The sequence below is a fragment of the Natrix helvetica genome (assembly GCF_964273705.1).
Source record: "Natrix helvetica genome assembly, chromosome: 3".
NCBI classification, from domain to species: domain Eukaryota; kingdom Metazoa; phylum Chordata; class Lepidosauria; order Squamata; family Natricidae; genus Natrix; species Natrix helvetica.
The window spans coordinates 29,090,151-29,107,574 of NC_138549.1; the positions used below are offsets into that span (position 1 = coordinate 29,090,151).

The 17,424-nt window shown below is 37.0% G+C and overlaps 1 protein-coding gene across 1 annotated transcript in view; it reads right to left on the minus strand.

Annotated features, from left to right (window-relative positions):
* Positions 1–820: 820 nt before the first annotated feature.
* The window catches only part of NALF1 (NALCN channel auxiliary factor 1), a 477,447-nt gene continuing 460,843 nt past the window's right edge, over positions 821–17,424 (minus strand). Inside the window, exon 3 of the mRNA XM_081946004.1 lies at positions 821–4,652. Coding sequence (XP_081802130.1) covers positions 4,357–4,652 — 296 coding nt within the window. The 3' untranslated portion in view covers positions 821–4,356. The remainder of the gene's footprint in view (positions 4,653–17,424) is intronic.

A 17,424-nucleotide genomic window follows, 5' to 3' on the forward strand; every position in this document is an offset into this window, starting at 1 on the left:
TTAAGCATGAAAGAACCTGATGGAAGAGACTCTAGAAGTCAGAGTTTTTATTCTGGCTAAAGATGTCTAAGGATGTTTGTTTTTTTAACTTTTCATTCCATTAGGTCATTTAGTTTGTAGGAGCTTGGAATTACACTAACTGGCATACAACCTTCTCTTGTTTATTTAATATTTATTCTTGTCCTATCACCTGTGATGAAGTTGTTTTTATTTTATTTATTCATGTGATCAGGGGACTAAAAGACCTCCAAGATCCCTTACAACTCTGCTATTCTGTTAAATTAGTTTTGCAAAATGTTAAAGAGACCTTACTTTGAACGTCTACCTTTGGAGCTCTTTTAACTAGGTTTTGTGAAAGAAATAGAAATCTTCCTTATAAAACAGAGGGAAATAAAGAAATGTTTTTATCCTGTATTGTTCTAATAAAGCTATATCGGTCCAGACCACACAATTTTAGGCCAATTGCACTTCATTCTCATATGTGATTTCTGTTATCTTTTAAATGTTTCTGTTTTTCAAAGTAATTCTTCGAAATATTTCAATCCTTGGTCTTCCACACTCACTGGAACTTGATCTTCAGTTTGTACCCACATTTTAATCCACTTTTCCATAAAACGAGTAATTCTGCATGGAGGGATAGCTTTCAACAGTTCTATTTACCCCTCCACATCAAAAAACTATTCTCTCTCTCTTTAATGAACAGAAAGTCAGTATAATGAATTCTCAAGTGCACTAAGGAAGAAACAATTAGTAGCTCTGATTGTGTTCTATGACATTTTGGCTTTGCAATATTAATATATTGCAACAACTGTGGATTTTTCCTTATTTCAGAAAATCAAATCATAAAACACATGAAAGAAAGGGGAAGTCTTGTTGCATACAAGTTCAAAATAAATGTCATTCTCTTTCTTCAATGTACTAGGCTAGAATATCGAATTATGGTCTGTTAGAAGCCAATTCTTCATCATGTATGTCAACTCATACAATACAAGGAGAAATGGAACAAGATGGCGGTTACAGTGGCAAGATGCAAATTTATTTGGGCAAAAGTAATAGATGCACAATATCAAGCATGCTCAGGTTTGTGCCAAGAAAACGGTTACGGATGAGAAATGGATGGGATGAGCTTTTGCATCATACATGATTATGTTTTTCTGAACTTCATAAAAAAAGGCATTTTGTTCTAGGTATGGTTTCTTAGCTGCTGCTAAGAAAGAATACAGACCACTGCTGGAGTAAACATACCCAGGCCCAAACAATAACACACACCGCAGCAGCTGTCTCCCGAGAACACTATATTCCTTTTGGGGGAAAAAGAAAAATCAGTAAAAGTATTAGATTGGGAATTGGGGTAGTGACAGAGACGATGTAACTGCAGGCACCTATTTGGAAAGGAAGGAAACATTTTATTATATTTTTAAGTAAAATGGTTTGTGCTTCCTACTTCATTTTACTCAATGTTTGGCTTTTTAAAAAAAGCAAATGAATAATGTTGCCACTGTTTATTTTTTAAATGAGTTATTTTTTTTCTCCTATATCCCTGCCTGAAGCCAAAAAGAAGTTGAGCTGATTTCTCCCCCTAAAAATGCAACCGAAAAGGGATGGCTAGGAATGGGGGTGGGGGACAGACAGAGGTTGCTGGGGGGGGGGGAGAGAATACATTTTTGATATTCTCTGCAGTAGATCATTAAGAGGCAAAACAGGATCCCACTGAGAAATATCAGCATCTGTTTTTAATGTCATTTTAACTGGGGGGATGTGAACAGAACACACTACTGTGTTGAGATAGTGGAAAAACAAAAGGAGGAACAAAATATGAATGTTTAATTCATGGGAGAAACAAAACAATGCCATGAATGCCACAGAAATGGAGGTTGCTGAATGGCCTTTGTACAGCAGAGGTAGATCAAGGTATATAACAAACTGTTTACTGACCATTTACATGTTAAGATCAGAAAGAAAAAGTGGTCAGTTGAACAAGAGCTCCCCTAAGGTGTTTTTTTTCTCCCCCACACGGCTACCACTTAAGCCCTCTAATGCTTTGGTTCTGAACAGATTTCGCTGCGTGGATTTTGCAAGAAGAGATCAGATTTTCTTTGAAATTTACATTCCGTCATTGAATAAAGCTTTCCCTTTCCCCACCCTACCTATTTTCAGCGCATTCCAACAATATGTATCACAAAATGTACTCATCGGGGGGGGGGGAACCCCACTTCGAAACGCGTGGTGCTTTATGCCATGTAGATACCTACAGGTGTACATGCACAGCGGAGAAGGAGGGAAAACGTAAGGAAAGAAACTGAAGCTGAAGAATTCTGCGTGTACGTGCCGTTTTGTTTTGTTTTGTATTTGCGCAGGTCATTTTAAGATCCTCATTCTCAGTCATAGCAAAACACTATCAAAACAAGAAGTCTTGCAAAATAGTTCAGATTATACATCTTAACAAATGCATTAGTTTAATCTGCTAAAGCAGTAGGGTTGTTTCTCTTGGATGTCTTTTTTTTTTTGTCAGAACTTCACAAATCATAGAACACGAATAAAAAATGCATATCAACACTGCAGTGAGGAACAGAAACATTTCTTGAAATGGGCAAGGAGTTATTATTCTTTTTTTTATGCAAGAAGTAAGAGAATATTTTCTATCTTTTTTTCCTTCATCTCTCAGCTACACAGCAAACAGCTCTAAAGTGCACTTCCCAAGTGTAGTCAGAGAACAGGAAGGAATGAAGATTTTTTTGTTTTTTTTTTTGTTTTTTTAAAAAAACAGCCCTTATTAACTTTTCCTTCCATTTATTCTAGTGTAAACTCTAAAAAGCCATTTTAAAAAGCAAGATCCCATCCACTCAGCAGGTGATATGGTCCTATAAAAAGAGCAATGAAAAAAAGGCAATTGGATTATCTTCTCCCGTCAACCCCTCACAATACTTGACTACTTATAGCCCAGCATCTTAAATTTTATTGCACACTCATGAAAATATCCTTAAAAAAGAAAAAAAATGAACCTTTTTTTCCCAGCTGCACTAACTTAATTTGATCTCCTCCCCACCCTACCCTACTCCCAAAGATTTAATTGTTGCCTCGAGAAGCAGAAACAATCCCCCAGGCTGTAGGAACTGTATCAGCATGACCCACAACGGTGCAATTCATTTTAAAATGGTCATCTGCTTGGTTGGGTAAATGATTCCACAAGAGATGTACCCCAATATTTATGTTCAGAGTATGTACACTCACATGCAATGACCACATTACCTATGCTTGATAGGACACTTGTGCTCTTCACGGCCTTCGTGATATCTCTAGATATCCTCAGAATCACAACAGGGGTGAAAATATTTTTTTTCTCTTCCCCCCCCCCCCCATAAACCTTTTGGTTTTTATAGATGGTATTACCATGTGGTACAGAGGTGATAACAAAGGAATAAAAGCCGTAACTCACAATGAATGCCAAACTTTTCCCACCGGTGTGTAGGACTCCCCTCCCCCTCTCATCACTTCGCTGAGGTCTTGGCTTGGTTTCACACATGGTGAACTAAATCAGGCCGCTCCTGTTCAACTGACCAGTGAGAAAGGACTAGACTTTTTGAAAATGGGCCTTGGAGCAACAGTTTGTTATAGATTTCTTTATATTAAGGTTTCATTGTCAGATCCCACTTTCAAAGGAGAGTATTAATTGTGCTCTCCTCCCCGCCCCCCCTTACTTTGGATTTCTCCAGTCAGACGACTTGTGTAACAGTGGCAGAGGTGCGTTGGGCCGCACGCCCATTCGTTGTGATTACACCAAAGGAAAGCAAGCAGGGATGGTTTGCTGTGGGGCACTGAAGCAGGGGAAAATATAACGGGAAAAAATTGAACTGGTTTTGTGGAGGGGAGGGCTGGGAGGGGAGGGCTGGTTTTCACTGTTTTGTTTTTTTAAAAAAATCTTTTTGCCATGGAACCACAGCAGTTCTTTCTTCTAATAGAAACTGACAAGACATAAAAGACCAAACTATTTGATGAGCACACACAATGACTAGAAATAGATAAGACAGTGAAAAGACTTAGTTTAGCTCTGAGAAACTGTCTGAAAAATAAAATCCTGTATTAACAAGTGCAAAACAAACCAAAAAAAGAAACTCCAAACATTAAAACACAGTGTATAAAATGGTGTGAGAAATTTAAGTCACCGGGCAGCCTTTTAGTCAATAAAAAGCTGTATAGGATGTGTCCTTGTTTTGGATAGTGGCCCGTCGGTTGAGTTTTACACCCAGAAGGCTTTTTGGAGGAGTGAACAGAGGGCAAAAAGGTCCAGACTTTTGGGTCTGACTGCCATATGGGTGGGCCTGCTGTGTGCCTGTAGGAGGAGATGGATCAGGTCTCTTATTCCTCATTGGTGGAATTATCTTCAAAATTTGTTATGCCTCCAAAGCCCAGTTCTGTTGAATTCTGTGCTGCTGAGACAGTGAGTACTGTATGTAAGAGAATTAATACAAGAACACACAGTTTGAGTCTGCTGTTACACAGTCTTGATGCTGATGAAACTGTGAGTGATGTCCGGTGACACATCATTGAGTCACTTGTTTTTATAGTCCCTTTGGATTGGTTATCGGATAAGAGTCCCCATCTGACATCACAGCATTCTGGTTCTGCATTGGTTGGGTAATTGTCATAGAGCCCTGCAGGAGAGAAAAAGAGCAACATATTAATAGTCTTTTATAAAGAAAAGAAAAACAGAAAGGAATAGACCCTTATAATCTGCCCAGTAGTCAAATACAATGTATAAATATTTAGAATCTATGGCTGTGATTACATTACTTCTCTTGTGTCAGAAGTCATTCCAGACAACCTAAGTGGAAAAGCAGCATGTATTAAGATTAATTAATGGTAATAATAACCACTCATTCTCAAATATTTAACAAAAGCTTATCTGAACAAATTTAACAGAGAATTTTGTTCTATTCTAAGCATTATTTGACAATCAGTTTTCCCCCCATAAATTTGGGACTTACAGTATATAGAGTATGTCTTAATTTTCAAACTATTATAAAAGGTTTTCAGATAAATCAACACTCAGCAGTATCTAAAATGTACTTGAAATGTCATGGAAAACCAACTATAGCTATACTTCCAAATCTGTCATCATCAGTTGGTTCATCAATCATTCTGCACAGAGTTTGCCTCCCTTAACTAATTGCAGTGTCTTCCAACTCTTGCAGCCACGTCTCCCTATATTAGCCCTTCTAAAAAAATAATACACATATTCTCAGCCTGGTATCTTTCAGAGATCCTGGACTGCAACTCCCCAAATTGCCAATCAAAAAATATTTTCTTCCTAGCATTTTCCCATAAATGAAGGTCCACATTTTTGGATCATCTAAAGATTGATCCATTGGTTGCCACGGGAATTGACCAACTAGCTTGTTATCTAAGCCTGAATGAAAAGAAGAAATTCATTAATATTCCCCCAAACCATTAATATCTCATGAAATTTACTTATGGACACTTGGAACAACTTTTTGTCCTTGATGTGATTTTTACAATTTCCTTTCTTGCCTCATGATACTATTCCAAAACAACTTTAAACACCTTCATTTTGAAGTATCTTACTGTTTGGCGAGTCACAAATTCATATTATAAGTTCTTTTGTAACAGAGTCAGTCCTGATTACTTTACTTAGGAACTATCGCGGTGAAAGATGTTCACTTCCAACTTGAATGCTTCTCATTCACAACTCAAATGCAATTTGTTATGCATGAACTGCTTGCTGTTCTCCACTAGATGTCCCCAGTGACCTGTTCTAAACTCTAAAATACATGCTGAATAACCCATGCATAGTTCCCAGAATTTAAAGCATAAACAAGACAATGCTTTGGGCCTTTTATAAGTAGAATAATGCTGATTGGCTCCAAGGAACATGTGACATCTATATTTTGTTGTTTGCTGTCTAAATTCAGGAAGCAGCTTTAATTTGAAATATAATACTTGGGTCTCTCTAAGTCAAGATTCTGCAAGCATTTCTCAGGACAGAGGTTCTGGTTTGATACTCCTTTGCTTGGTGCCCCTTCCTATTTTTGGGGGTGGGGGGATTCTCTAGTCTAGAGGCTCCAAATAAATAGGATCAAGAGAGTTTCCTGATCACCTACCTCATTGATCACTTTCACCAGCTGAATGATGAATTCATTAACAATGCAGAGAAACAGTTAAGACTATCACATCTAGATGACCATCAAAAGGCAGCAAGGAGAAGTTGCTGCATTGCCTTGCAGCTAGTCATTGGTCAAATTAGACTGGCAGCCAACACAGAATTGATGCAGTTCAATCTTCATAAGACCTGAAGAACTGTACAATATTTCCGGTTTGGAAGAAGAGTTTCTGCTTGGAAAACTCCTTCTGCTAAGGAGAAGGCTCTTGAGAAAACTCAGACATTCCTTCATTTTTCATTTTTACAGAATACACAGAAATTAATGTAGTCTGGGCAGCATGTAACATTTTCCCAGCTTTTATTATCCTGGCTACTATAACTGAAGACTTGCAATAGGTTCAGAAACCCATCAACATTATGTTTTTCATTAAAATTTAACAATGGTGCAATAACATTATCATCTTTAGGTGCTATCTTACAATCTACAGAGCAGCAAACCGACTGGTTATTGAGAACTTTTGAATGATCTCTGAAGGCCAATGACTTTCCATATGGATAATTGTCTTGCTCTTTTAGTTAAGCTGTATCCCTGATAAAACACCATTCCATCTAAATAACTTTTTCAATATCAGGGGTTGTTTATTTCTATCAGGCAAAACAGGAGGTTACTTTTGGTCCACAACGTTTAAATTCTGTATTGCAAAATTTTTGTCTCTGTGTTAAAGACCTAACATTAAAACAAAATGTTTTTAAATGATTAAAGCAGAGTTTTAATGCCCATATTCATGGCATTTCCAACCATCCTATTAAGATTTGCTATATGAGAAATAAATGGTAATAGTAAAAAAAGGTTGCATTTTGAAACAGCTAGTGCATTTTCTCATCTTTAGGATTTTGCCTATTCCAAATAAAAAGGAGAAGAGTTTTCTCTCTACCAAGCAGAGCATTATAGCAATCTGAGGTTTGTTTGAGATATTTTGTTGTTCTCCTCTTGCAGAAATTCAGAAAAAGTAAATAGCTCACTAGCCATTCAGAGCTCAAGTTCGTGTTTTAGAGTTTTTCACAAATTGGAACCATTGTAGACAATGGTATCTGGGACAATAAAGTAGTGGTATAATCTGGACAATGTTTTTGAGTTATATTTATTTCTACCTTCTGATGTTATTAACAGAGAAGCTGCTGTATTGGTCAAAATCACTAGTATGAACAATATCAAGAAAAATATAATTCCTGATAAAGAGTCACCCGTGATCTGATAATGAAGTTTGCCTTCAATCAAGCTATGTGATTTGTGAGTTGGGAGTAAGAATTACTACAAAAAAGAACATCCTTGAGGTTTCATATTATGAAATGATGCAAATGCATTATTCCGTTTTTATTTATGGATTTCTATCCTTTCTTTTGCATTATTTCACAATATATGTGTCAACCCAGAAATGTATTGATTGACTAGGATTTTTATTAATTTAATAACACTAAGAAACACGTGTGTGTGTGTGTGTGTGTGTGTGTGTGTGTGTGTTTAGTATTTGTTAGTATGGGTTATTTACCGTGTTTCCCTGAAAATAAGACCTCCCGGATAATAAGCCCAGTCGGGCTTTTGAGTGCATGTGCTAAAATAAGCCCTCCCTGAAAATATTGCAACACAGCACCAGCCATGAGGTGACCACACTCACTGCCTCCTGCACCTCAAAAATAATAAGACCTCCTCGAAAATAAGGCCAAGCACTTATTTTGGGGGTCAAAAGAAAATAAGAATAAAATAAGAATAATTTTATTACCGTGTTTCCCCGAAAATAAGACTCTGTCTTATTTTCGGGGAAACACGGTAATAAAATTATTCTGCTCATAAATCAACCATTTATTAAATCATAAATCAACACCTAGGCCAGCATTTCCCAAAGGGTATTTTCCAGATATATTAGGTGGTACTCCCATCTCCTAAGCCATCCAAGTATCATAGTATTGGGGATCATGGAATTTATAGATGCATTAGATTTGAAGAAGTGAAGAAGTCTCTTGGATGAGAAGCAAAACGTCTTCAAAGAAATGCCAGAAAGCCCCGTTGCCACTTGAAAAAGCATCTTCGGGACAACCATGACCTGGATGACTGAGAATCTCCATAGACCTTTAGATTTGAAGAGGTTAGGTTATCACCGCTAGTCAAAAGTACAGTCTTTCTGTCTTTCTCTTATCTTTACCTGTTCAGTTGTCTGGTCAGCAAACCGTGATAATGCCAAAATATTACATGTTTGTGTAACATGTGTAACATAATCACAAAAAAATATATATATGTGAATATATACTTGTATTAGGACATATGATACAAATTCTAAGTTGTGGGAAATGCATGATTGAAAATCCGTACACATCAGTTAGCATTGATCCCTTTGTCCCCTCTGTGGATGGGCCAGTGCCCCTAGATTTCTGAGCGTTTATATGAAATTCTCCTGCATGATACCAATTATCCAGGGTGAAAATTTTGGACCCTTTTGTTTAATTAAGGTTGAATGCTTGGATTGACTAACTAGCTTTAATCCTCTTGCTTCCTCAGGCAGACCAGAAGGAAGAAGCATGACGCCCAGGCCACAAAATGTTTAATATTCCTGTTAATTCCAAAATATTTTTATGAAGACCCAATATTAGCATATAAAATTCCCTCCACAAAAAAAAAACCCCAGTAGATCTTTAAAGGCGAAGAATTTATTCACACTGCATATTCATATTTAATTTGTCATGATATTGTAGGCATATATCAAAGTTAATAGTCATGTCAAAAGCAAGAATGAGAATGGATGCTTCATATCTAATCATTATTCTCTCAGAAGTATTAAAAAAAAACCTAGAATTTGTGTTGTCCATATGTTCATGCACACACATGTATTTATGTATGTATGATCAGGTCAGTATTATCTCTTGGTGACTGCTTGGACTAGTCCCTGCAAGCTTTCTTGCCAAGGTTTTTCGGAAGTGATTTGCCATTGTCTTCTTCCTAGAGCTGAGAGAGAAGGACTGGCCCAAGGTCACCCAACAGGCTTTGTGCCAGTGACGTGCAGTCAGGTGAGGCAAGTGAGGCACAGCCTCACCACTCTCATCATGAAAAAAAAAGTAAAAGGAAAAAGCTGAGCTAGTTGCTACCTCACCGTGGATGACTCTGCTTAACCTCACTGGTGCTCTCCCTCCCCAAGTGTAGTAACTTCCTCCCCAGGCCCCCATTCATTTCTCTCTCTCTCACACACACACACAGCTGGATAAAACTATATAAAAATGTAGCCCAGCTTCACTGATTAAAAGTTTGAAAAGGCAACGTGGCTCCACCTGCAATCAAACTACACTTGGGGGGGTTTGTTTGAGAGTGAGTGAGAGAGGGAAGGGGTAGGAGAGATAGTCCAATCCAACTTGTGTGTGTGTGTGTGTGTGTGTGTGTGTGTTTGAGAGAGGGGGAGGAAGGGAGAGAGGGAGGAAGGAGGGGAAGGAGAAGAAAAAGAAAAAGAAAGAAGGAGCAAAGGAGAAAAACAAATGCTGTCGCTTTAAATTGGAACTGAGCATGCCTGGCTGTGGAATTCTGGGAGTTGAAGTCCACAAGTCTAAAAATATTTGAAACTCAGCACTGTGTCAGTGCCTCACCAGCCATAAACCTCACCGCACGTCACTGCTTTGTGCCTAACATGAGACTAAAACTCAGTACCTGGTTTCTAGCTTGATGCCTTAACCACTGCACCAAGAGGCTTCATATTTGAGTACACCTTTTGTTCTTTCAATATTTCAGTTCGTTGACACATTTTCAAGCTCTGGGGATGTAGTTGGACCAGGTACACAGCATTGCAATTTAGGATGGAAGAAAGGCAAAAAAAGATTCACACAGGAAGTATTTTCTGTAGAACTGCCTGGTATTTTTAAGCTAAAGCTATAAGCAGAGGTGATTCTAGCATTGGTTGCACAGCTGATGCAAACAACCGGGCATGGTGATATTGCAAAGGTATCTCTTTTTTTTTTAAAGTGAATCATACCTTTTTCATTCTTCACATTGAATTTTATAACTTAGCCTCCCTCAACAGCACAGGAAGTTTCATTCTAACAAGCCCTTTAAAATATTGTCCAAGCTGAGGGATTCTGTACAGGTGACATAAATAGGAAGTGTATCTAAGGCAGATGAGTCATGCCTAAGTAGACATGAGGAGGAGGGGAAGGGTGAAAGAGAGAAGGCAAAAGGGAACACTCTTGAGGATTACAGAGCAACATCATTCTTGTGGGATATATAATGGAGAAGGAGATCTTGAGTGGAAAGGGGAAAGGAATTCTTAATTATACGTGGTCCTCAGGCTTCAGAAAATGGCTCTGAAAGAAGTGTTAGAAACAGCTGCTAAAATCTGCCATACCTGTACAGATGAAACTGGATAACCCTCCATAGATGACATCATCATTGTCTGGTAATATAAATGGACACCTTGTCTGAACTTCCAAACAGTATTGCTTGCAAGGAATTGTGTTGTTGCAATGAGACTGTGTGACTTCAAAATACTGGGAACAGAGCCAGGCCTTGTAGACAGTCTAAAGGAGAAGGGAAAAAAAAAGACAGGAAGAAAAGTAAAGAATGAGATTAATTGACAAGACAAAGCAGCACCAGTGGAATCATTATTATCGCTCTATTTTTATCTATCACACTTTAAAAGCTTTTCAGCAAAATAAGGCAGGAATCCTTTGGACAACACCTCACTTTCTTCCTTTTCCAGAAAGTGAAATTCTATGCCTTCTATCATGACTTAGTCTGCCTTTGGCTTATTAATTCCAAGACTTAGAATGTAACATGCAGAGCACTCATTCATATTTCGCCTTCATGGGAAGGAGATCAGTGAAATTGTATAATACTTGCACTTTCTACTATCTCAGTATAAACGAAGCAGAGCCTATCCGCATTCCAACAGTCAAAAACTGCTCGTTCATATCAGGGTACTGAGAGATGCTTATACTGCCCCAGACCATGCTTGCTGTGAGTGCTTTTATTGTGTAATTACTTCATTGACAGCATTTTACCGAGAAGCCAAGTTAAACCCAGCTCTCCATCTATAACCTTCTTGTGTTTTTCTCTGCCATTTCTTGAGGCTCTTTTCTTATCACCCAAAAATCCATTATGAAGGAAAAGATTGTGCAGTCCCTTGCGATTGATAGCCCTGCCTTCATTTGTGTCAAATTCAAATTGCAATGTCCTTTGTTTCCTTCACAGGGATCTGAATTAGCCAAGTGTTCCTTTTTTGCTACCTCTTCCCTGTGGTTGGTTTTATAATTCAGATTTCTACTCCAGCCACACCCCAAAAAAAGTAAGAGACATCCTTTTTGGGAGAGGGGGCGGTTTAGAAATGTGAATAAATAATAATAATAATAATAATCAGCTAACCCTCCAAAAAACTTTTACCAACTTGCCAAAATTATTAAAACGGTTTGAATCAATAAAGCTTTTATTTTTATACGTGGGCATGGAAGTCATTTGCAAAATTAAGAAACCTGAGAGATTTTTCTGGCAGGCAAATTAGAGACAGAGAAAGAAACTAAATGTTTCACTTAAAGGAACTATGTTACTTCCACATTGCCTTCCCATTCCCCACGCCCACCTGCCTTTTTTATTTCCAAACAGTGGACTAGAGTAGGCTAGCTCTATCATCTTGCTAGCTCATTTTCTAATAGTAATAATTACCTTGATTAAAAAAAACTTAGTCAGAAAATAATATGTCAATAGGACCAATGTAGTTTGTGCCAAACTCCTCCTCTATATTACGTTAGTAATTGCAACAAAGAAACAGTGCTACTAGGTTTTCATGGTACAACCCAATCTTGGTCTAAGAGCAGCCAAAGATTTCTGAAAGACAAATCTTTAGATAAAACTTTAGAACTACCGGTTGTTTCTGGCAATCAAGCTGTGGCTGACCCGCTTCCCCAGATTTCTGGGCATTAGAAATTCTGGGAATTGTGCTCTTCATACCATCCAAGGGATTTGGGCAATTGGAATCCTGCCAGTAAGATGCAGAAGATTCCAAAAAGATTTTGAGTTTGACTGCCAAATGATCTGATGGTAGTGAGGGAGGGATCGTTTCCAGCAAACTTATTCCAATCCAGACCAGCCTTTCTGAAGCCCCACATTTCCACCACTCTTTCTCCAGTTTAAGAAAGTGGGACCATAAGAAAGGCTGAGTGCCAAAGAATTGAGGCCTTTGAACTATGGTAGTGGAGAAGACTCCTGCGAGTCCCTTGAACTACAAGGTGATCAAACCGGTCAATCGTAGCGGAGATCAACCCTGACTGCTCTTTAGAAGGCCAGATCCTGAAGATGAAACTCAGATATTTTAACCACCTAATGAGAAGGAAGGACTCACTGGAGAAGAGCCTAATGCAGGGAAAGATTGAGGGCAAAAGAAGAAGGGGATGACAGAGAATGAGGTGGTTGGATGGAGTAACCAAAGCAGTAGGCATGAGCTTAAATGGACTCCAGAGGCTGGTAGAGGACAGAAAGGCCTGAGGAACATTGTCCATGGGGTTGCGGTGGGTCAAATAACAAAAAATAAAGTTGCCTTAAAATGCAGCACCCATAATGGAGCTAACTAGGAAATATCTGAGTGGAAAGTAAAGAAATTAAGCAGCTAGGATTTTATACAGCAACAGCAGAGAGAAAAAGGCCCAAGGCTGCCTCCTGGTATCTCTCATAAATCCTCTTTGTTTAGACATCCATCTTTTCTGCCCTTTTATTCTGCAAACGATTCCTTGAACGAGTAAATCCAAAGTCCACAATCTACCAAGGAGCATGGAAAATATTTAAACCTTAAAAAATTTTTAATAAGTACCATTGACAGGTAAAACAGTTACCTCTGCCTGTAACAGTTTTACTGTGTAAAGTTAAGTCATAGATATTCACAGAAGGTGGTGCTAGTTACCTCCTAGTAAGATCTAGTCTAGGCTAAAACAGTTGAAAGGAGTAGAGCACAGATATTTAGATCTCCTACATAAGTATACAATGTTTTAATTACTGGAGCATCGAAATGAAACATGGTTATAAATAGTTGCTTATAAACATGTCTTTGCATTTCATATCCAAGATTCTAATTCCCAATATTTCAAGTCATAGCATTTCTTACGGCTATGTAGATCTGCGCTTTAATAACTAAAATAGACATACATACATACATACATACATACATACATACATACATACATACATTGATTGAGATATAGAAATCCAGTGTGTTTGCATTGATTAAAGATTTAGAATGCCCTACACTCTGATTGTGGCCCTGTCCAAGTGTTATAGTCCTCCACATGCCTATGGATACAAGGTAAATTGGTGGTGAGAGATGAATTTTCTGTAAAGTGCACAATGTACTAGCCTTAAGGCTGTTTCTTGTTCCATTCAGTGCAAAAAAACTGTGAGAATCCTTTGTGTTCAGTTGATATATTTATAACATTCCTGCTACTACCTTTTTATTCCAATGTCTTTGTATACAAATCCATATGTCTGGGTGACAGCCTAATAATCCTTGCACAATCTGACGATTTTCCATATTTTGTTAAATTCTGTTTCTCCCACGAAGTTTGCTCACTAACGCCTGTTGGCTTTTCTATGTGCTGCACCTGTGCATAGATGCCTATGAAGAGCCAAGATCTGTTGAAAAACTGTAACAAGCAATGAGCTGAAGTTTGACTGCGATTTGCTCTTATATTTTATATTTAGAAAAACTGCTTTAAGTTTGCTTTTATTTTAAACTAGCTGATAACCCGGCATTACCCAGGTATTTATTTATAGGGGGGAAATGTCAGGACCAAATGTAATTTCTAATATTGGATTTTTTTCCCTTAGCAGAGAGAGCCCTCTTGTGGAGTACTGTGAAGCCATTACCGTGGCAACTCCACTGCGCTGTACAGTAGAAGCCAGTACAGCAGAACAAATTGTATCTTAACAGAACACCCCCCCAAGGGGTGTTAGGGGTGTCTTACCCCCATAGTATTTTTCTCCAGAGGGTGTCATCTGTGTATGTATGAGTGTGTGTGTGTGTGTGTGTGTGTACGTATGTATGTATGAATGTATGTATTTGGCAGCACATAAAGAATGAAATAAATGAAAACTTTTGCTAATAAAAGATAAAGCCCAACTGTAAATGTTAAAATAAAGGTAGATTTTAATGAAAAGACGAAATAGTTCATCTAATAAATAGGATAATGTCTCTTTAAACAGAGTCTGGAAAAAGATAACTTCTTTCCTAGCATGCTAATAACAACAATTTTAAAAAATTTATAGGCATTTCTTCTACCACGAATGATAAAAGAACAATTATAGAGCATGTTTTTCTCTTTTTAGTTGTGGCTTTTCTCAATCAAACAAAGGAAACAAAAAGTAAAGGCTTAAAATTCAGTTGCTTGAAGTTTTCAGGACAATTTCCTAGAAACTCGGTGCCATTGAAATGTATTTTATTTTTATCTGTTCTAGTTTTTTGTCAGTTAATTTATAGAGCTATCTTCTGTTTATATATAGTGGCAACAGATAGTAACAAAGTTGCTAAGCAACCATTAAAAAAACAATATTCCTAAACTGTGATTTCTGACTACTTGGATTTTAAGTCATTATATTTTGCAGAGAAAATATTAGCACTAGAAGTATTTGCTTAACAAAAAATTATATGTTACTGTTATTTTTAATTATTTGCACGTAAACGTGAAAGCGGTACTGCTTCATTTTTGGAATAATCTTTTTTATTATGATGATACGGGGTCCAAAACATAGTTTTCTATCTTTTTGATTTTTCAGTGCTTTTAATCTTATTTCTTACTTTATCCTGTAGATAAAATACAAATATGAAATAGTCTGATCCTGTTAAATTGGACTCCACCATAGCAAATAGTAGCAAACAAAGCAAAATGCTAAATGAGTTAAAAATCCCACAAGCAAATAGGGGATGGTGCTAATTCCACAGGGGACATCTTCTCAACGTTGGGTTTCTTTGCTTATTATTTCTAATATATGAAATTCTTACTGAAATGTTTTGTCATTGCTGAGCAGATACTATTTATTACAGTGTCATCTAAAGAAAAACTGGATTTCCTTAATATCCCTGGCAGTTTCAGTGTGAGAAGATAATTCTCATAATTGTGATATTATTACTTGTGCATTTACACTTTGATATCCTTGAATTTCTATTCTGAACTATTCTAACTTTCTCCATCCTGATGTCTTTCAGTCTGTTAGACTGCAACATTTGGCAATCTTCCCATAAACATACAAGAGTTTTTACTTTCTAATTACAGATTACAACTACTGATTTTTCATAGATTTGCCCGGGTTTTTCTTGATAGTTTCTAGATTCAGTTGGTGGGGTCAAAAAGCACAATGCTCGTGTGTAGATGAAAAGATAAGAAATAATACACATAACAAAATGGTGGACCTTTGATCATGCCAGCATGACATTTTTTGACCATGTAGACATCACCCCTGAATCTGGCAATTCCCAGTTGATATCAATCTCAGATGATATCAGATGTACATACCATATGTGTGACTTTTGGATTGGGGTCTTTACATGCATTTTGGTTGGCCAATGGGACATGGCCAATGAAAGGGATAAGGAAAGACAGCATGTTGCAGTACTGTACAGTTTTTTTATATACAGTATTCCTGCTAAATACTGAATGTGAGCTATAACCTAATCTGGAAAGCTTTAAATCAATATTTTTTTATAAAATAAAGACAATTTGCCCTTGAGATACAACATCCAGCATTGTTGATAGTTTCAGACATCTCATTATCTTACAGCGGTTAAAAAAACATGGCATAACATTTTTGTTTGTCACAGAATATGATAGAATCTCATTTAGTAAAAATATAAAAGCCACAATAATTTAAAAAAACATTAAAAAACAAAAATACTAACGTTGGCAAAGGGAAGATAAAAATGCCCCTCTCAGCAATGGGACCAGTTCCCTAACCCCAGATCTGGCAGCATAACCAGTTCTTGAGGGCCTTCCAAATATCAGAAGGGATGGGGCTGATCTGATTTCACAGGTAAGTTACCTGCCAGATTTATAGAATTATGGATTTCTCTCAGCTTGTTGCCTCACTCTCTTTCCAACATTGGCATAAAGATTATAAGAAGACACGTAACAATATTAGGCACACACTATGACATACAGAGGCAACCAAATGATCAAAAAAAATCACAGTAAACACAACGTATTATTAATACATTATAATCAGACAGATAAATTAGTAGTGAATTTATTTTTTAAAAAAGATAATTGTGTTTTGGAAAAAAATGTAGAAATATACTGGGAATGAGACAAAACAGGAAGAAATAAAAAAGAAAAATGAATGGAAGAGAAGAAGAAATGGTCAATTATTAAGGGATAAAAATAAATGGCTGGAAAAATATTTTATGAGCACCGCTCAGGACATAATCTCTAATGCATAAGCCATCTAGAGTTACTTTGGTGATTGAGATGCATACAAAAAGATCAATCAAACAATGCCCCATCAATTTGCTATTTTGCCTTGTTTTTTGTTTTTTGCACAGCCTTCACTACTGATAATGTTCTGGAACAGTAAAGAAACAAAAGGGAATTATGATTTACTGACATCCAGATTCAGAATTAACCCATTCAGTCTACCCCAAGAAAACCTGTTTTGTATTATTTTCATCTTCTTTAGGAACTTGGGTTGATTAGCTCTAATGCACAACCATAATTCAGAATTCTACAATGATTGTAATTCCCATGCCCATGCAGTGTTTCTTTGGTTTGCCATTTTAGAATAATGAAAGAACTCATAAATATTTTACAGGCTTCAGTATTTTAGTGGGAAAATACCATGTTTTATCTGAAGTTTTGAGGTGTTAATGCTTTTATTTTAAGCAATCAGTTATCTCAATTTCTCTTGTGCTGACATGTTACTGGTGATGTTGACAGCCATCTAAGTAGCTCAGACTGAAGAATAGCTGTTGCATCTCTCCAAACATAATTGGCAACATAAGCTTATTACATTTATTGTCATATTTTGTTATGCTTAATTCAACCTTGTCCAGTAGATACTGTCAGAATGTATCTTGGCATTGCAATCCACAGAATATTGAACTAACACGGACTTTGGCCAAACTGTTTGGAATTGTGACCTCCAACACTTCAAAATGACTCCACTGTACATTAGGATTGTCTTAAATAACAGCACATTTGTAACTTCAATTGTAACATTTTCCGCCTAAGGTAAGATTTTATTACAAATTATTACAAAATGAATCAAATATTCAGTAGGCACACTCCATTATTAAATCAAAACA